This window comes from Ambystoma mexicanum, chromosome 4p (genome assembly GCF_040938575.1).
Source record: "Ambystoma mexicanum isolate Mex_15411 chromosome 4p, UKY_AmexF1_1, whole genome shotgun sequence".
In the NCBI taxonomy this organism is placed as follows: domain Eukaryota; kingdom Metazoa; phylum Chordata; class Amphibia; order Caudata; family Ambystomatidae; genus Ambystoma; species Ambystoma mexicanum.
In genome coordinates, this window is record NC_090927.1 from 231,634,523 (window position 1) to 231,656,523 (window position 22,001).

A 22,001-nucleotide genomic window follows, 5' to 3' on the forward strand; every position below is an offset into this window, starting at 1 on the left:
TGGAGATCCTTCTCATTGGGACCCCTTCCCCTGCTTTCCCTCTCTCACTCTGGCCACCTGCCTTGGGCCCTCTTCCATCACCTTCCTGTGAGGCAGAAAACCTTGGTGTCATCTTTGACTCTACTGTCTCTTTCTCTCCTCACATCTCAGACAGCGGCAAGAGGTCCCACTACCAGCTGCTCCTCCTCAAAGAGACTCTTCCATTTCTCACTTTCCCTCAGAAGATGATTGTCTCCAGAGCCCTGGTTCTCTCTAGGCTGAACTACTGCAACAGCCTCTTTCTCAATCTGCCTTCCTCTACTCTCCGCCCTCTGCAACTAATCCAGAACAGACTTATCTTTGCCCTCAAGCCCAGGTATTGTATCTCTCCAGCCCTGAAATCTCTCCACTGGCTCCTGGTTGCAGCAATAATCAAGTTCAAGGCGCTTTGTATTGTCCACAATGCTTTCTGGGCCTGGGGCCCACGCTACATCCAACGCTCTCTTCCAAAATACCTTCCTTTTCGAGACCTTTGCTCAGCTACCTCCAACTTACTAAGGAATAGACGCTTCTCCAGGCAGAGAGTGGGGGTAGATCTCTTTCCTCTGCAGGTGCCTCTCTCTGGAGTGGCCCCTCTGCCCCTCACAAACTTGAGCCGGCCCTCCTGAAGTTCCGGAAGCACCTCAAAATGTTTCTTCTCCTCTGCTTTCTCTCTCTCCTTCGCCTGCTGGTCTACCTAACTTACTTGTCTGCTGTACTGACTGGTTGCTTGGCTGAGTCTAACTTAGTCCAGACTCGTTCTTGCTCAGTCACCCTTGCACTGCCTCTGGGCCTACCACACACTTAGGGGCTGCAACTGTAACCCTGCAGTCCCTTGTTCTCCTTGCACTACCCAGAGCTGCGCTGCACTGTCTGCACTTACTCAGAGCATTGCTGCCCTGTTTTTCCCTCTCCTCTTCCTTGCTCTCCCTCTCCCTTTCCCCTTGCACTTCTCATTCTTACACTTGCACTATCTGAATGTCACAATGCCTAGTAAGATTGTTTGTCTTGTCCTCCCCCTATCTTCCCTCCCTTGTCTTGTCGCATCTAGAAACACTTGTGTGCATGCGTGTTATAAATGGCTTATATCATATAATTTCATCACAGATGCCCAGTAAGAAACAGGGAGACTGACATCACCTAAATGCCTTTGTAACCATGTAATTACACTTGGCAGGACTGCTTTATCAGAAATGCCGAGTTAAAAAAAAGGCATACCAAACTGAGGAATGACTAGACTGGCTGCACCAAAATGCCCCTTTAGCCACTAATACCACATATCATGCCCGTTTAGCCTGGACATGGACAACCATTATGATTTGTCGCACAAACCCCCCACACACCCGACAAACAGGCATTACCTCAATGTGCCTCTACCTCATCCAAGTTCTTGTGTAGGAGGTATATTGCATCACAAGGAAGAGCTTCGGCATAAGTTGTGAGGAATGTACATGGCCTAAAAAGTGCTGCAGCCTGATATGAGGGGTGCACGCAGGCTAAATTGGGGCTTAACCTGATACGAGGGAGCACACACGAATAGAGAAGTGGGGATCATGTGCGGCCTACATTGTGAGGGAGTGCACGCGGCCTAAGTTGTGGCACGGCCTGATGCGAGGGAGCACAAGTGACTTTCAGAAGCGGGAGCTCACATGGCAAAGGTTGCAAGGGAGCGCACACGTCCTAAAGTTACAAGGGAGCACACGCAGCCTAAGATGAGAGGGAGCACACATGGCCTAAAGTTGCAAGGTAGCAAGTGTCTTTATTGTACTCCCTTTCTTATCCTCGAGATGGGGATTGACCTTTCCCTTTCCCCAAGGTATAAAGCTTCCAATTTTATCTCTCTTGCTTTCTGTGGTTTTAGGTTTTTCCTTATCTCATTAACAAAGTTCTGGTGTAGGACAATTCTATTTCTATTTCTCCCCCACTCTATGGTTTTCGTTCTTCACATTATCTCATTAGTACAGTTCTGAGAAAATAGGATTTTGGTTATATTTCTCTCCCACTGGGATGAGTTTCGTTTAACTTGTCATGAGTCCCTACCGGTATGCCCGTTCCCCATATAACTTTCTATTTTCAGGTCAGTCCCCTCACTCTGGGACTGGCCTGAGGGAGAACCAGCGAGACCTGCTCCCCCAGATCAGTGATGACCACTCTATGAGGCAGTGGCATGACATCTCACTGTCCGTGCTGAATCTAGGACCCTAATCTAAATCGGCAATAAATCTCCCTTCCAGTGACCCAAATGGTTGAGCCCCAAGCTCAATTTAATGCAATGCGCCCCAACCTACCACCACAGGGTCACTGTTCTACTGGCCAGGGGTACGCCCCACCTTCCTGAAAAAAACGTACCTAAGCTCGGCTCACGAGAAAGAGTGTGTTGTGACTCCATGATCACCTCCCCATTGCATCCCAAAACCTTCATATGCCCAAGTCCACTCTCCCTCATTATACGGCCCATCCAACGCACCTTCATATACAAAAACAACAATTTGCACCACTTTTCTCGGAGCTTGATTATTAATGATATCCCAGCTAAGATTTTTGCCTCCTTGATTTTGAGAAAGCTGTCTTCCTGGGCTGAGAGCGTGGGCAGATTAGATATGCTCCAAACAATTTTTCGGAAGGGGTCGGGAACCCATGTAAATGATTTTTTCTTAGGTTTTTTAAAGCAGGAGTCCATAGTGAAGTCTAAACCAGTATATATGCCTTTAATTGACTTTACCATGACCTTCGAATGTATTAACAGAAATATTTTGTGGAGTAGCAGGGGAGACCTATTGCAAATTATAGTGGCCTTACATTCCAATCCGTCGGTGAGAGTCAGACTCAGTAAGTGTGGTAAATTATCAGCGGCGTTTGAGACAAAATGTGGCCTTAAGCAAGGCTGCGTTTTGGCCCCCTTTCTTTTTAATTTGTTTATCTCAGACATTAGTGAGGTTTTTGAAAATGTTTGTTGTTTTCCCCCGTATTTAGCAATCACAGGTATGAATGATTTGCTGTATGCCAGAACGAAAGTCGGAGGTTCTAAGACGATCAATCTGTCAATCGTTTCCGTGTCCAGGCCGGGTGAGGTTTCCCGTGTTAAGTCAAATTAAGCCGCAGGCTCCACTCCTGGTGGTGCCCTTCTGTCAATTCCTTTAAGTTTCAGCTTTGCAACCATACTCCCCACGGAACCCAAAGACTTGACGATATGGCTTTGATTGACTAGACTCTGATTGGTTTGCAACATCAACTGGACGCATTAGCTTCGTATGTAGAGATGAATAGCTTAACTATTAATGTGTCCAAGTTAAAAATACTTCAATTTAGGCTGGGGATGAAGCAGAGATGCAAGAATTCTAGCTGGGTTTTAGGGGATGCAGTTCTTGAAGGGTCTCTAGTTTACAATATTTAGGTTTTCATCTGTCAGAGCTCTGTGGTAGCATTGAGTTATATAATAATTATCGGTCAACATTGACTATGTTGGCTGCGCAGGCGATTGTGTTAAACAGAAAGTTTGGCTGATTGTCTTTAATTCAAGTTTTGGAGTTTTACAAAATGAAGGTCTTTCACATTATTACACATGGGACAGAAAATCACGGGCTATCGGTGATGCTGGATCACGATGCTCTGGAGGGCTACTTTCGGTCCAAGGTCCTAAAGCTCCCGAGCGGCGTTGCAGCTGCCGTTATTCGGTATGCGTTAGGCCTTGTTTCTTCAGGTCTTATATATTATGGAAAAATGTCTCTTTGGTAATAGAGATCTTGAAGGTTGAAGAGGGTTATTTTTGGTGGAAAATGAAATTGTTAGTGGCAAAGGGGCTTTGGTTTCCATTAAATGAATGGGTGCAAGAGTGGGAGACCATATGATTTATATGATATATCTAGAGACGTACTGTTAAACACTCCCTTAAAAGCAAAGAGAAAGCTACATGAAATGGATTGGATCCGGACTATAAACAATGTCAGAACTCATCCCCCAAACGCTGACCTTCTTGATGTAAGACCCTTTGGAGTCTTTACACTTACACACGCAGAGGTCCCCTAAACACAAGCTACAAACACATCCAATTCAAGATCCGACACCGTGCATACATCACCCCAGCACGGCAGGCCAACTTTGATACTGTGCATGATCGTACCTGTAATAAATGCGGTAGTGCTGGAGAAGGGCTTTACTGTCTGATTGGGACCTTACCGCACACACAGAACTTTTGTCTGGTACTGGGCAGAGGTGCCGCTTCCAGGCCCTAAGTTTGTTTGCTGGCAGTGTGTGTGGCTTTGTGAAACTGCTGCTAATTCTTTTGCCATGTGGTTACTCTTGGCGAAGCACTGGATTTAGTCCGGATAAATGCCATACCTTGGATCTGGAAGGCATTTATTAGCATGGACCTACAACTGAAAGAACACTGGTCCAGATGGTGGTATGCGCCTGGCCTCTTGCCTTCAGAATGCTTTTCTACTTTATCTTAGAGAACTCAACCACTTCTGAACACCTACGCGTAAACGGATTACCCACTTGTTCGCTGTTAAATTTAATTAGGACTTTATCATTCACTCTCTTTGATGACTCATTGGTAAGGGGACCTCTTCTGACATTAGTGTGCTCTTTAAAAACAAAAACAAAACATATACGAGTTTCAGTATGATAGAGCTGGTGCAGTAGTCAGTGACATACTCGTCTTCCCTCAGCAATGATGAAAAGATTGGGGCAAGGCATTTAAATGCCATGTTAGACCCTCTGAACGGTTGTTCATGGGGGCTGTCATCATATTCCAGGCTCACCATTAAAAGTGCCACAGGACGGGGACACAGGAAGTATTAGGCTTCCCAGTGAAAGGTTTGCATGGCTGTGCCCGTCACTGCAAGGTTGTCTGAACATTTGTACTGTATCTACCGGTTTTTAGCTTTGTTGAACCCTAAGTTATGGTCTCATCTGAGTCCTTGACCACCTAAATCCGCATCCAACACCTTCATTCATGTCATGGTGCATTGAAACAAATGAAATATGTTTCGGCACCAAATAGAAACTTTGTAGTTCAAAAACAAGACATGTTGCCATGGGCCTAGGCCACCTAGGACATTAACTGCATTTGGATAGAGATGGCAAATTTATTTTGACCTACGTTTTGATGTAAATTATTGAGTCAAAGGTATTCATCCAACTAGTGGATTTGGAATATGCCCTGACTCAGTTGCTCGATTAAAGTGGGCATTAAGGGTTTGCCAGCCCAAGACATGAGTAAACAGTGAAGGAAACTATTTGACGAAGCTCCTCAAATCATGTCTCCCCTACTGAAACAGTAAAAACACTTGGGGTATATCTCGACACTGAATTCTCCCTCAAGAAACAAGTTTCACAAATACGCTTGTCTTGTGGGTAGTTTATCAAGCTACTCCATCAGATCAGGTCCTACTTATATATTGCGAATAGAGCACTGCTGGCTTCATCGCTCATGAATTCTAAGTTAGACGACTGCAATGGTCTACTCTTAGGCACATCACAAAGCAATCATCATCGCCTCCAGACCATGCAAAATGGGGCTGTGAGGGCAGTCTTTGGACTCTCCAGGCATGATTCTATTCTGTATCCGCCTTCAGGAGGAAACTTCATTGGCTTCCAGTGAAGCAAAGAATCCGACATAAGCCACTGCCTCTTGCCTACAAATGCCAGAACAAATGCGCACCTCTCTACTTATCCCGCAGGCTATCTCTGAAGCTCTTTCGTAGGGATATGCACTCTTCAGTCATCCCTCAGCTTACTTAACCACATTTTTGTCTTAAAACCACCTTTGACTTCCATTCCCCATTGGAGTAGAATGCTCTTCCACTTGCTGTCAAAATCTCACAGTCAATAGCTACCTTTAAGAATAGAGTAAAAACCCTTCTTTTTAACATAGCTGACTAATTCTCTCCAGTTGTTCTGCCTGCGATCCTTGCTCTGCTCTCCTCTGACTTCTCCTCTGTGCTTTGAGACCTTTGGACATGTAGTGCCCTAGTGAAAAACTAAAATAAATAAATAAACACATACTACCTTGAAGGACCAGACTCAGAAATGGCCAGGCATCAGTTGCCACCAGCAGAATGTACCCCCACTGTAACACCAGTATGGGACTTTGTGGTTTTTCTTACAGTATGTAGGTAAGTGTTTTTCTTGATCTGCATTACACACCACGTTCATAGCCCCTAGAGCACTGTAGAGAAGGCGTAGGCGGGAGAGAGGAAAGGAAGGCATGAGACATGGCTGCAAGAGAAGTCTGGGGTGACGCTGAAATGACCTAGGGTCTGTCAGTGGTTAGGGCCTATGTAGGGAGCAGAGTAAGAATGGGAGTAGGACAGAGAGCTCATATACATGCAAGTTTCTCCCTCTCTCCCCAACAGTGCCTGAAGCAAGACCTCCCTTTTCCTTGGCTCTCTCACTGGTGGGGAGATATATCCAAGAGCCCAGAAATATTATGAGTGAGTAGGAGGAGGAACATGAGGCACTCCCAGGTGCACACCCCTTTATTTCCCTGGGCAATGTGGATGTTTGTGGCAGAAGCGGGGAGGGTTTGAGGGAGTTCACCTTCCCAGAGGTGTTAAAATATCAACTGTGATACTCTCCAGGGGCAGGGTAGCCTGGCCTTGTCTTTACATGTTGTGACCTAACGCTAGGTGTGACTGTGGCGTCTGGGTTCCAGTGAACAAAGGGATGTTCCCGAGGACTGTGGTTGCTTTTTGGGGCGTTAGGGACATCTGGACGCTGCAGCACACTGAACTCTGCCTATTTTGCTCCAGGATTAGACCCTTGCTTTGCAAGGGAAGTAGAGCGAATAAAAAGAAGAGATCTTCAGTTCAGCACTTGTAGATCGAGGGCAGCACAAGAAAGTGTGTGGGAGGAGGCCTGGCATTAACTACAATACATGGAAAGTAAACACACTTATAGATAAACCTTCCTATTTACCACCATAGGCGCGGTCAGAGTAAATAAGTTACACACATTTTCCACCCACATATTACCTACCACCTTCCTACACCTCCATGTAAGTGTCTCAAAAATAGTTTTCAGAGCATTCAACAAAAATGTACCCCAGCGGTCACATTTTGGCTGGACATTGTGCAAAGGGAGGAATCGTTGAAAGTCTGAATTGTCCTTTTGTTGCAAATCTTCATTTGTCAAAATAGTTCGGTGACACAGCTGCTCGCCTTGTAGACAGACATTCCTCTATGGTTGTCTACAATGAAAGGCTTTTTCCCCTGATTACTGTTTGTCACAAATGAAATGTAAAACACTCCCCCGATGTACTTTTTGACCCAGACATACCAAAAATCTCATCTTCAATTTTGTTCCTATAAATCCAAGTGAATTAGCTTGATGGGTACATTTGAGTGCCAATGAAGGTCTATTTGGACCCTGAAAGTCACAGGTTCCAGTCTCAGTACGAATATGGGGTTAAGAGACCCAGCCAAGATATGCATCAACTGCAAATATTTTGTATTGAAACTGAAATGAAGCACTTTTCAACGAATTTACTGATGGCTGGAGATGTCTCTTTGCCCAGCACTTAACACTGGTGCAAGTCTCGGGAGACTCATACTGTGCCAGGGAAGGGAAGAGAGTTACTCAGCTGAAAGCTGATCCGATGGGTCGGGCGACACATTAAGTGGTAGGAGGTAAAAGGGGTGCCTGCCATAGAAGAAGCCTAAATATGTGCACATATTTCATATTTGGTCCTCATTTTGAGGTTCTGACCTAGATTTCACACCCATTTTCCAACTAAGAAGGATCGGTTTCTTAGATGGGAACACGCTGTAATCCAGTAATGCAAGTACAATCTAAAGCGGTCCAGGGTGTTATGGTGTAGCGGAAATTTAAACTTAAAATTTCAACTGTACAGGGAATATAGACTTTCTTGGTATGTCTCGCGCAGTTTGTGTTAAAAGTGATTATCATCTAAGAAGACAACCTTAAAAATTCATACAAACACATAAATCGACGGGTTCGGGCCTCAAAGTACCCAGCCTTAAAGGGAGCACCTTAAAGCTGGGGTCAAAGAATGACAGAGGCAAATTAAACACAACAACCCCAGACAGTTACGGGAGAACGCCCCAACTCCTCCAACCATAAAGATGAGCTTCTCCCATAAAGGGGCAACCGGGTAGGCCAGGTTGGGTGGCTAGGAGCACAGAGAGCAATATGGCAGGGGCGCCCTCTCGTCCCTGTAGAAGCAAGGCATGATAGAAATCGTGTTTCCTTTTCAGCGGCAGATATAAGGCATAACAGCCCACCCCTCTGCTTCTGGGAGTCTTCCGGGGCACCAAGCACAAAATGCTTATGGAGATTTTGACAAAGGTAATGGCCAGGGCACAGGACAGCTGCATTCCCCTGTCCCAGGCTTGTCTGGGCACCCACTTGACAGCAAGGGCTCGTGGTGCTACGGATAAACGGCCACCCTAAGAAGCTGGCAGGGCAGAATGTGCAGTGCTCAAACTCTTCTGGTCCGTGGCATTCATCTTGCTTTGGGGTGATTTCCAATAGCAAGGGGGAGGGGAGGAATAGAAGCTCCCAGATCTGGAAAAAGTGACATAAGGCTTGAAATAAGCTGTCCTAAACAATGGACCTAATTATGACCCCGGCAGTAGCTGTGCTGGTAAAAACGTCACGGCTTCCGCCGGAGTCATTTTCTTTTCCGGCGCCAGGCAATGGGGCCTTAGAGGGCCTTACAGCCCCGGTGGTCCCGGTAAAACCCCTTTGCAGGGCGCCGGAAAAAATCACTCCCCATTCCCATTCGAGTCCAATTGGACTCAATGGGAATGGGGAGGACGGATACACCGGCACTGTGCGCAACAGTGCTGGTGCACCCGTCAAGGTATGCGAGCGTGTGCCGTTGTGCCCACCAGGTCAGACCTGGCAGGCAGAAGGGCACCCGCTTGCAGAACTCAGAGTATGCCGGTCCAGTGACAATGGTACAGGTAGCTTACCGGCACCGTTGTTACCGGTTTCTCATCCGACCTGATGGCTGTATGTGCAGGCCCACTATAGCCTGCACTGCCTTACCATACACAATACACTTCATTTACATCTGCCTTCGATGTCAGGATGTGGGGAGACACTTTCTCTCCTCTCGACAGGAACAACAGAGGGTCCAAAGCCCTCCAGATCCTTTCCCCCTCCTGAGGAATCCGGACCTCATACACAAGAAAGGAACAGCACATATATATTTTTAATTATTATTATTTTTTTATTGATTTGGTTGGATTCAACCTTTCAATGTAATGATAAAACAGGTTACCAATTCTTCATAATACAATCATAAGTATTATTTTAACCATGATGTTAAACACGTGCAAAAAATAAGATAAAAAACAATTACATTAGATCCTCTATCTAAAATCACTTCTATACTAAATAAACACTATTTAAGTGGCAATTTGCTCAAAATTCTTTTTTAGTTAGAATAACATCCCAAGCAGTCCAACCGTGAGTTAGTAGTGTCAACGTATGTGATGCAAAGTGTATAGCTGATTATTCGTATCAATCTCCAACTTCAAGCAGCGCAAAAAATGAATTGCTGCAAAAATGACCACATTACGCTCTCCTGTCAAAATGCTAGACCGTACAATTTCATGGGTTAGGCATCTAAAAGTCTGGTATAGTCGTTCAAGATGGATGTTCCCAATAGACGTCAATGCCGGGAAATGTATCTTCAGATGTTTTAGTGTTTCTAGTTTTACAAAATCTACATCATCTACTACTTTTTGCCGTATTATTTCTACGTCCTCTAATGTCGCGGGTAGACCACAAATGTTATCTAAAACGTCGAAACATTGTCCTATATATCGTGGAAGGTAATAGGATTAAATACCGCTCTGGACAGTGCATAGTTTTATCAGCGAAGTTGTTTCCCATGAAATTGGAATACTGCATGCACTGTTGGCGAGTGGTGATCCAGTCTAAAAGCCATAGCTTTTGTTTGGGTCTCCTAGGGTTTGTTAGGAGCAGCTCTAGAGATGGTCCAACCACAGACATCATACGTGCTCGTTCCAAGGTATAATATTCTTGACCATAGGTTGCTTTAAATATATTGCCAAGATAGAAGGTAGAGAAAATTCAGAGCTATCTGTTATATATTTTTTATACAGGTTAATAATTTTCCACATATATTAGATTTTTATATAAAGGAATTCATGCCTGATTCCTCCTGCCTCTTGGAGCTTATATAATACCCACAAATATTAACCATTTTAAAGGTAAGTTTATTGATGGAAATCAGAAAGATGAAGGGCTAACCTTGCCAGGTTTGAACTCGAGAAGAGAAGATTTTTGCCATGTCAGTGGCGAGTGATTAACCTGTGAGCTTTCCACCCGGTGGTTCAGACCGAGAAGCCACCAGCGTATGGAATTGTCTTATTGTGCTGCAGGTAAAAAGCATAACACAGGTCTGTCAATACTGCATGGCTCTAACTCCAATAGGCTGTGTAGAGCACTTTAAAGAATTATGTATTAGAGGAGGGCATCTTGAAGAAGAGGAGCTGTACATTCAGTAGAAAGGTTTGTGGTCCAGCTGAAATCAGGGAACAGAATCCAAGATGTTTTGGGAGATAGGTAGAATCTTTTAACTGGGGCAGTATCACGGTTAGACTGCTATAAACCCTCTGCATCGTCCACAAGGCCTTCTGGGGTCTGGGCCTCAATACCTTCAACTCTCTCTTCCTAAATACCTTCCTTCTCGAGCTCTTTGCTCATCTACCTTAAACTCTCTCAGGGTCAGTCGCTTCTCCAAGCAACATTTTGGTGGTAGATCTCTTTCTTTGGCTGGGGCCTGCCTCTGGAACAGCCTCCCTGCCTCCCTGAAACCGAGGAGAATCATCTTCGGTTCCGGAAACACCTAAAAACCTTTCTCTTTGCTTCTGCTTTTTCTCCTCCTCTCCCTTGCTGACTTCCTGGCTGACACTGACTTTGCACTGCTTGCCTGGCCGTCCTCTGATCTCGGGCCCAGGCCCCTCCCCCGCCAGTCACTCTCCTGCACTGCCCTCCTGGCAACCCCGCACTTGGGGACTGTTTCTGTATCCCTACAGTTACACTACCAGCACTTGACACCTGTTGTCTGCACTTAACCTTGCACTTGCCACCTGCTGGCCATACCTTACCTATTGTTATTATTTTCTTATCCCATGTACTGCACTGTCCTCTCCCCCTTCCCACCCTGCACTTCTCCCCCCTCCCCTTCCCATGCACTTGCGCGATCTGAATGACACCTGGCCTAGTAGGATAGTTGTCTGTCTTCCCATTCCCCTCCCTTGCCTCGTCGCGCCTTGAAACACCTGTGTATAGGCGCATTATAAATGCCATATCATATCATAAAAAAACTTCTGGTCCCCATGATTGCAGCGGCTTACGGCCATTTTAAGGGATTTTGGGATCCAGGGCACAGAAGCACTTGCCCCTACCCGAACCAAAGGAATTAAAGGACCCAGAATCTCTGGTCATCACCCCACTCCCATACTTTGCAATCACAGCCCTTAGCTTGATATGCTGCCCTGACAGTGCCCAAAATAATCATGGCATCTCACTTCATATCCACTTGCCCCATTCATCTTTGGAATCTGAATTAAAAAACAGTTGCATTCCAAGGGCAATATTAGCAGTCCATGATAAAGTTAGGCGCAGGACACTTATACCAGCCAAGAGGAAGATGGCAGTGTAGATGCAGGACACAGAACGTTAACCATATGAAACAGGTACACATAACCCTGTATATATGCAGAAATGAATTGTGCAGCCTCACAGAATGCAAACGTGCTCAAGCATTGTTGCAGAAGATAGATTGCAAGTTGTGAGAATGTTAAACATGTCATAGCATAGAAGCTCCTAGGCTGATGCGCATATCCAGAAACAGACTGACATTGAAGATGGCCTTTGTTTTCAAGTGGTTTCGCTATTACTGAGCAAAGACGCACATGTCTTTGTGGTATGCAATACATCAATGGCCACTAATATGACATATGAAGCAGTAGTATAGCCTGTTAAACCATGAGTGGTGCTTTTTATGAAGAGCATAACCTGAAAACTAAATCACTTGTAGGGCTGGCAATTTTGAAATAACAAGTAACTATTTGGATAAGGTTAGGCACTGTGCGATTAAATGAGTTGCCCATGATCAAACACTTTGGATAAGAAGTGAAGCTGGAATCTGAGCCTGATCTGCGATGTCTGCACTTGATCACATTGCTTCTCCGTTGTTTTCATTAAGTGATGTGCAAGTATTTGTCAATGTGTGTCTTCCATAAACTGAACAAATTTCCTATTTTGTTGACTCGACTATGAAAATGCACTAATCACATAATAAACCATCATGACATTATTTTTCTTAATGAAATGGAAACATGTTATGCTACAAAATATAATGGTTTTTGCTTAATTTTTCCTATGCTAGAGGCGTATATGCAAGTTCCGGAATGTTAAATGATGTGAGCCAGTACATGGCATTGTGTTTTTACTACTGTAGTTTGAAGCTTTAAATACACACAACAGACAGAATTTCAGATTATTATTCAGGTTGTGCAGAGGAAAATATGTAATTGTAGAAAAAGGCAGATTGTATTGTATGTTAAATAAACAGACCTCGTAATAAGCTGTAACATTTGGCTAGCTCTCTTCTGTCTAACACTCCTTGAACACAAACCGCGTAGATGAAAATATTGAGCAGGCAATGAGCTTACCAATGGCGCCAGAAGACAGGACAGTAGCATACAGTATTACATAGTCAGATGAAATGATGTGTCCATCATCACTGTATCATCCAGAGGCAGAGCCTCAACACTGTGACACCACAATTTTGAATTTGGCAACATAACTAGTCTACAATTAGGGTTGGCTGCCCATTTGTTTACAAACCATGCTTGAAGGAACCAAGCTCTAGTCATGTACCACACTGTTGGCAATTTAAATTGTTTAACAAACCACTCTCTGGTGCAGGTACATTGTTTTGTAACAGAGTTTATGTTGCAATACCTAAAATAAGTGGTATATTTTATTTTATTGAGAATTTGTTAGGCACCTATACAACAGAATTGTGTTTCAAAGCGCCACGCATCTCTGCAATGAGTGATTAACACTGAAATATTTTCGGAAACCACTGTGGCACTCAAATGTATCAATATGCATTTCAAAGGAAATATTAATTTGCATATCAGTCTTCTTTCTCCTCTGTGAAGGGTGGAGTGAACTAAAACTTGGTTGTAGACCCTCCTGAGTGGAAGAAATTCCACATAATGTCCTTATGCCTTGAAACATCCTTTGCTGTATAAGCACATTATAAATACCCAATAAATAAATAAATAAATAGAACAAGGGATTTGACCAACGTTTGTTCTCTGTATAGGGGCTCCCACACTCCCTTTCAATTTTGTAAAACTTGGGGTTTCACCATAAGTAACCAAGGGTAAGCCAGGCATGGACCCCTTGCTCACTGTGCCTTAGATAGGCTCAGCTTCACCTCACTGAGCAGGCCCAACAAGGCCTAAACACATATCGGGGTTGACTCTTGTTCAGAGAATTGCCTAGCATTTTGGTGCTGGACGGCCCTTGAGGGTGGGACAAAGGCTGATATGCAAATAGTTATTTCTCCTCTGTGAAGGGTGCAGTGAGCTAACACAGGGTGGTTGAGTATACCCGCCTGAGTGGAAGACAATTCCCAAGAACTGGGTATTTTGCCAATGCTTGTTCTCGGTAGAGAGTCTACCACACTCCCTTTCAATATGAATTTCACCTTTGGTCTTTGCATGGGATGAATTTAGTCCTTGTAGAAAGGTGAAAATGCTACACTACGTGCACTATTGTGAACACACATACTATATGTTCTTCAGTGAACACAGAGCGCATTACGTGACTAATTGATCAGAGCGGAACTTAGTTTTCACAACAGCCAGGCAGCAGGCTCCAAACCCCAGATTCGCTCTATGCAATATCAGGACACGTTATCCATGATTATTTTTTTTACGAGTACTAGCTTCTTTGCATCACGGCGGGGGCCCAGGCCAGGTCAGTCTTCTGCCCCCCCCCCCCCCCCCCCAGAAAGATGCTTCAGAAGAGGTTCACATTTTGGAATCACAATTACTTATTTTTCACAACAATATGATTGAGTGGACACTGGGGGCGCATTTTATGTGAAAACATTTTCCAAATATTGCTCTTAAGGCATATTAGCCCTCTCATGTTGATTAAGCAGCTGCACAGTGCACTAAGCCATTAAAGTTGTCCACACTGGCCTGTCAGGTGAGCCCTTTGGCCCTGTCCGAGAATGGACAGTCCAACACTAGACACTGTGTTGTGTTTGCATATTACATGACATAACATATTTGCAATTTCATATGAATAGTGATTTGGCCTTAATCTTGCACTTTTTACTGGAAGGTCTTGGCCTTGGGCGATACCCAACATGACACATTCACCTGAACATATCTGGTCATGCGAGTCTCTACAGGTTTGTGGTATCTGGAAAATAATGAGGCGTGAAATTGAATTTTCTAGATAAATGATTTCGTTGGAGAATACATGTCCTAGAATTGCAGGAATAAGCTTCGTTGCTGTAATTATCGGTTCATGATGTTCACCTTCCGTTTTTCCCTCAGTATTCGGCCACATTTGATAACTTTGCTGCCGGAAATTACTTGCTGATTGAGCACGGAAGCTTACCATCTCGCGTGGATGTCACGGTCACGTGTGGAGGACGCCCTGGCCAGTCACTTCAGTTTCCGCCTTCTCCCAGTCACAACAAAGACTGTGATTGGTTCTTCAATAAAGAAGAGCAGAAAATAACATATCTGGGTAAGTGGCTTCAGCCTTCAGTGAATTTATAAATGTTGTTGTCACATCACTTTCGATGTGTCACTTTAAATATACGTGAATTCTTCCTAATTAATGGCTCGAATTGTTTTTTTGTGCACTTGTATTTATAAAAGGGAGAATGAGCGTTGCAGGTGTTCTAACCAGCAAGCGTTCGGATCTGTACACAGGCGGCTAATCTATATGATTAACCCAATATTGTATATTATCTACTGGCGTCTCAAATGACTTCAACATGATACGATAAGTAGATTTTGATGGTATTGAAGCAGTGGATTTGACTGAATTGCTGTGTATTTCTTACTCTACAAAACTGTGAAAAAGGTCTACCCACCCCTGAGCTCTTTCTGCCGGCCGGAGTCATGGGCTGAAGATAAGAGTCATATTTTCTGGCTTTACAAATGTGTCTGTCGACCGACAAGGCGACCGGCTGCCTCTAGGTGGCACTGTTGCACCAGTTGTGCACGCAAGCGTGGCGACGGTGGCTCCTGCAGGCCTCCCCCGCTCTGCTAATTCCACCCCGCGGGCGATTCGAGTTCAGATCCCTGGTATGATAGTGCAGTCGCATAATAATGGAGCCTCCTAAATGCTGCCAACGCTGTAGGCAGGTGATCTCTGGGACATGCTTTGGTTCCGCTGGTCTTTCAGTGCGCAGTTCATTGTATATCTCTTTGCTACTCGCCACACACACACACACACACACGCACGCACGCACACACGCACACCCCCTCCCTGGAATGATAGGGTGAACAGACGTCCCGGTTGCGCGTTGCGGGATTGGGATCTCGGTCCCCCTATCCCGCGAGTTTTTTTTAATGTTTTTAAAACCCTGTCCTGGTTTTGGGCAAGGGGAGAGTGATAATTATGTTATTTTATTTGTGCACCTTCTTTTTTTATCACAAACGATTATCAACTATATAAACAACTATAACAGTATCGGATGCTGAGAATGCAGTTATCTTGTGGTCATCTTATGCTTTAACTGCTTGCACCACAGAGACTGGCTGAGAGGAAAGCACATAGCAAGATATGTAATGTCAAACAGAGCAAAAACGCCTGTGTTATTTATATTTACATGTTTTTTAGTGTGTTCTACTTCAGATGCTCAACATTTTAACACTAAATAAAATAATACATTAAAATACATAATTCAATCAGTGTCATGCTTGGTACTTACGTGTTTTTATCAACACTCAAAGCTGAACCATTGTATGCATATACTGTGGGAATGAGGGAGTCCTTCTTTTTATGTTGTTGGCTGTTACGGTTTTTTATCTTGAAAATCTGGTCAACCTACATTAGATTAGAACGAAATTATAACTCTACTCTCGCAGAAGTTCACATTCTGTTTTCAGAAGTACTCGAACAAATATTTCCAAAGGCTCGGTCCATTTGCAATAATATGCAGCGTTTCCATAGAGCTTAATGACAGTGTCATCCCACTTATGAGCACTGTGATAATAGTGTTGGCTTGCATGGCACGCCAGGTATCTGCAGATGATGGGCTGTGTCTGCCCTGCCTGGATTCGATCTTTTGAAGTGTAGGCATGTGCCAACATACAGGGATGCCATTTCACCAAAATGCCAAGGGTAGCGGAAGTGACATCATATGACCCTCGACCACTGATGACATCAGAGGAAGTGATGTCATTTGACCCCACCCCAAAGTGACATCACAAGAAGTGATGGAACATGACATTTCGCCCCTTGACAAAACAGGAAGTGGCATCACATAGAATTGTTCCCAAATACACTAAGAAAAATATGGTTACGATATTACTGTAAGGTGACTTACATTTCATACAAGAATACATCACGATTTGTATCGTTAATATCGGTGTATATATGCCCATATTACCAAATTACTGTGAAGGCAAGCAGACGTCCAAGGCAAAATGATAACGATAAACATTTCGACACTGTTCACAAACTTTTAAGCATAAGGATTGTTTCAAGTGACCGAGGACCCCGAGATGGAATGTCTTAATGTCTTGTGATGATCGTTAAAGAGACAACGGCAGAGAAAAACATGCTATGACTGCAACTTGCAAAAAGCAACATCCATAGTCCGAAATTGATGCTTATTCTACTCTAAATGCTTTTTGGACATTTTTGTCTGCATTGTGAATGTGAGGTGTTTAAGAACAGACTAAATCAGTGACTCACCCCATGAAGTGTACCTGAAATAAACCTTTAATAAGTCTAGCAATTATTGTATAGAATTCCAGAAAGACACATTATTTGTTGTTCCTATTTCTTATAGTGAAAGTGTTAGACTTGTGGAACCCCCATGTTTTTTTAAGAGGCCTGAACAAGAAAGCCAGCTACTCCAGAAACAAAGAGTCATATAACGCTGGACACAACCCAGGAGATTCTGTTTTATGTGTTTTTAAGAATGTTCAGGGGTAGCAAGGGAGACTTCAGGGGTCGCAGGTGTGACCCCTGGCAATCCTCAAGGATGTCCCTTGCCACATGGGCAAGGCAAGAACACATACTTATGTTGTGAGTTGGTACAAAATGTTTCACTTAACCTTCTAGTGTAAGGGGCAAAAACTACCAAAACAAACAGTATGGAGCTCATTTTGCTCTAGCGTGGAATTTGGAAAAAGGGAGCCGTTCCATGTAGACAAGGCTTTTACATCTTCCATTGACGTCACAGCTCTGATGAAGAGGAGTCCCTCTATGTGCCTATTGGGTCTGTCTCCCGTTCATTATTGCTTACTGTGTGCACCACTTTGATGTTTTAGTTCTTGACTTGCGTGCTTGTGACCTTAATGCAACCATTTTTCCATCACATGTTAGTGATTTCAATCCGGTACACACCCAAGTCAATGCAATCCGGTACACACCCAAGTCAATGTCTAGCATGTAATGCACAACTGAAATCGTTATTTATTTTTGTCTAAAAGTTCTTTTAATCTGAACGATATACCAGTCATATCACGGTCCTCTCCTGGAACCCCCCCGGTCACACTGAAGCAGGAATCAGGCTGGCTTGCAAAGTTACAATATTTATTTATGTATTCACAACTTAATCACACTATGTTTTAATGGATAACTGAGGAAGTTATGGACGTTTTAGTGGAGGTCGTTTTTCGAGATAGGGGCAAGAATGGAAAATGGAAATGCGCTTTTAAAATGACAAATGGGATTTTGAACACTAGAGGATGACTATGAACAAAACAAAACCCCACAAGAACACAGCCACTTGATCAGAATGACTGCCTGCCCGGGACTCGCCTTCTTCAGATGAGAAAAGACCAGCGCAAAGATAGTTTTAGCAATACTAGTACAGGAAGAAGACAGGAGGGATTGGATAGAGAGTTCAGACAATTCAAAAATATTTCTAACAATGCAGGTTCTGAAGACAAGATAGGATGGGTTTAAGATAGGGATTGACTATCGAGAGTATATATGCTAGTGACACAGTTCTATCTATAGATACTCACTAGACATGTTTTTAAACAGAAGCGTCAGGATTTTGGTCCGTCAAGATTCTGGTCAGGTAAGGTAATCTGGTTCTGGGACAGACAGCTGGGCACATCGGACTGGACCGGGTCTACAATCGGCAAGGCGCTCTGGTCACAGCACAGCACAGGACTGGATTGGATCTGCAAGGAACTCTGGTCACAGCACGGCCACAGGACTCGATTGGATCTGCCCTTTTTGGTTCTGATGATAATTATTTCAGCAGGCAAGAAGTACAGCGCAACCCGGCTGTAGTATGATGCTTCCCCTTAGGTTGATGTGGTTGGTTCTGGTTCTGGAAATTGAGGCCTAGCTGAAAGTGGTTCAGCTATCCAATGGGTTCTGCTTCGCCAAGTTTCTGGAGTCTTGAGCAAGGAAGATGTAACGTTCTGCAGCAGGGTTCTCAGCATTCGGATAGTGGGTGAATCTGTCTGTCTTTTTCTGCCCTCTGCTGTCTCTATTTATGCTATGATAAAGGGGGTGTATGTGCTGGTTCAGTCTAAGCTCGCCCCTTTGACAGGGATTGGGCAGAGTCTCCTCTCTGCCTTGATAGGAGGAGAAAAACAGTGTGTCACGTTTATGGTGTGGGTTTATGAGGCTTAGAGTCCACCCCTAGGCTCTTGAACATAAAATCTACTTTTGAAACAATACATATTTACACAGGTGCAACCTCTATAACAACCACATATATAGATCACATATTTAATATAGCAGCTATCCCCCCAAACCGGTAGCCGTGGGATCTTGACTCTGCTTTTCACAGAATTTTGCAATTTCCATCCGGAACACAATGTCCAATTTATCAGCACATTTCTACAAGTGTGCGCATATAACAAGTGTCTAAAGTTTCATACTTCTAGCAGAAATACATTTGGTGAAAAACTACATTTTCTGCCGTTTCCTTCCAAATTATGTCACACGATTTTGCTGCCTCTTGAAATATGCAGCCACAATTTAGATTTACAATTCTGTTACTTTTGTGTTTTTGACAATTTTAACTGCAAGTTACATGTATTTAAACAAAATGTACTTTGTGAATGTTCAGCCACAGATGGCTGTTTGGGTCTGCCTCTTTTTCTCTCCCTTCAGCCCAGAAGCATCTCCTCCCTGTTGGCTCTTGGCAGAGTCCATTTACAACGGTCCTCACACCTAGCCTTTGCTGCTTTGCAGCTGTTCATTTTTTCCTTCCCCACTGCAGACCAGGTTCTTCCACAACCCTATAATTATCACTTTGGTGTGATTTCCTGGTGGAGGGAGCTGGAGGGAGAGGCCTTGCCTCTGTGAGGAAAGCTGTTATTCCAGTTGGGCAGCTTTAGCCAAGCTTTATTTTAACAGTTAATTCTGACCATGGAATCAAACAATTACAACATAGGTTACCATCAGTACAGGCCTCTTAGATTGCAAAAATTTTAGTTTATCCATGTTTAAAGTTTACTCAGACAGGCCCCTGGCAGCTGTCATTCAGGCGGCCCAGGGTACTGCACCCAGATTTTGACAGATCCAAAGACAGGCCACTTTTGCTGTCAAAATCGCTTGATGCTTTCAGCTTTTCAGGACATTGTATGTTCACAATGATTTCTTATACTAAGTGAATTGTAGCACTCAGCAAGAATTTTGGATGTTTGAGGGTGTTTTGTACCGACATTCTGCAGTTTCAGCAATAAAGAAAAATGGATTTAAAGCAAGATTTTGGGGTTTCCTTTAGCAAAGCACTGCTTTCCCTTCTGTACTCCATGTTCACATGTTGTGGAGCCCAGTGACATATCTCAGGAGTGATATCTCTGTTCCACCACTGACAACATGCATGGCGGATTGGGCAGCCATCTTTTAGTGCTTTGCAAAGCGCGATTGTCAGAGGTTTTGGCTCGCACAAGGGTTTTGCGGCCATTTTGATGGTTCTGGCACCATCAGAACACAGTGATGCCGCATGGCAGAGCAAAAGTGGATTAAAGCATCCCACACACATCTGACACTGAGTTGCTTGCCCTGCTTGGTCCTCCGCATATGCACACAGGCTGCAGAACATTTTGATCTGAATTGCATCTATTGTTTTCTGTGTCTTTTCACTCAGTGCTCTTCTGCTCTAAGCAAAGTATATGGTGTTGTTGCAGAACCAGGGGTGAAACTAGAATAACATTTGGGGCAGGGGGAGGGGCCACCCTTCAAATGTTGGAAGAGCGGCTAACTTCAGAAATTGTGGGGTTGGGCAAACCTACTTGTGTGGGTGCCAGACCAAGTCAACATAACCCAGAATTCCAGAGGTTCTGGGGGTAAAGCCCAATGTGCCCAATGGTCGTTGCACCACTGTGCAGAGCCCACATAGTCCTCTACACCCTAGCCTGCTGCAAGGTGCCTGCACAACTCCTGCATTGCCAGAGGGTGCAGAAGGTATTCAAGCCAATTGCAAAGCATTGCCATTAGATCTCTGTATCCAAGTGTGCCACCTACTAGTGATTGTCATCAAAAGCCCAAATATAACATCTTCACAGTTTTAACGTAATATGCCCAGAATTTCACCCCATTACCAAGGTACATACACCATTTCTAGCTATTGGAAACCTATGCCCTCGTATTCACATAATTTAATAGGTATACTGACACCCTTTGCCATGTATTGGCATTATATGCATAATGTTGGATATATTTATGGGGCAACAATTAATGCAGGAATGTGCCCTGCTACACCAAATCAAAAGCACCTCACCAATGTCAAAATACTTTTGGGTTCTTCACTAGCACTGTTTTTGACTCCTTTAATACAAATCGTATCCCTCACCCCTGTGCAATAATCAAACCAAGAATCAGTCGGTGTGCAGAAAGAATATATATTTATTATTTAGTAGACAAAATCAATATTGCACAAGAATGATCACTAGACACGTCACCTCACTCTGTGACCATACGCTTTGTGTCGTGACAATTTGATTTTCACACAAATTGAAAACACCAGTTGGCTTAGGATAGCAAAAGATCAGAGACTCTTTAACCGAAAAACGTGTACAGATTTCCTTTTCGGTTTCTTTTCCACCATGGGTACATATAAAGAGAAACACAGGTCTATAGAATACTTCATATGCTTTTGTCGCTCACAAAATAATCTTAATATCAAGTTGAATTAGGCAGCGCCCAAGAACATGACATGACAGAATTGCTTTACCATAGGGATTGTAAAATGGTCTCACTTTAAACTAAATGTAATGCTTTTATGTTTGCTTTTATGTTTGGCACCAGAATAGACATGCACAGCACTCTTTATTGCCTGTGCACTTTCCAGTTCTAGCAAGATTCTAGCACAGCATTAATTAACCATCTCTTTTCTCAATACACAATGATTCCTTTTCCAAGACTCCGAGGCATCGACCAATCTCTCATTCAATTTGGAGTCTCTCTCACTCTCATTAGAGATTGTGCTTTTAAGTCAATTGTTTCACTTTGCTTAACCTAGAAAGCACTTTCCTGAACAGCACATACTCAGATATGTAATTGGTATTTAGCACACTGTCTGCTTTAATGCAAGGCACAGGGAGTGTTCAACAGTTTGCAGTTTAGTTTTGCATCCCCTTCCCTTAAGGGACATGTTGAGGTTTGCAACAAGGATACAGGTGGTCAAAACTTACTTTATAGGACTACGCTGTTATTACACTGGGAGGGAGATTGGAGATTTGGAACTCCTCCAAGATCACCTGTGTCATTTGGCTATGTGGGATTTC

At 43.8% G+C, this 22,001-nt stretch overlaps 1 protein-coding gene across 2 annotated transcripts in view; it reads left to right on the plus strand.

Moving 5' to 3' along the window:
- The window catches only part of PKHD1 (PKHD1 ciliary IPT domain containing fibrocystin/polyductin), a 4,356,595-nt gene that overhangs the window by 2,646,290 nt on the left and 1,688,304 nt on the right, over positions 1 to 22,001 (plus strand). For both annotated transcript variants that reach the window (XM_069605754.1, XM_069605755.1), the window contains exon 49: positions 14,610 to 14,805. In XM_069605754.1, coding sequence (XP_069461855.1) covers positions 14,610 to 14,805 — 196 coding nt within the window. The remainder of the gene's footprint in view (positions 1 to 14,609; positions 14,806 to 22,001) is intronic.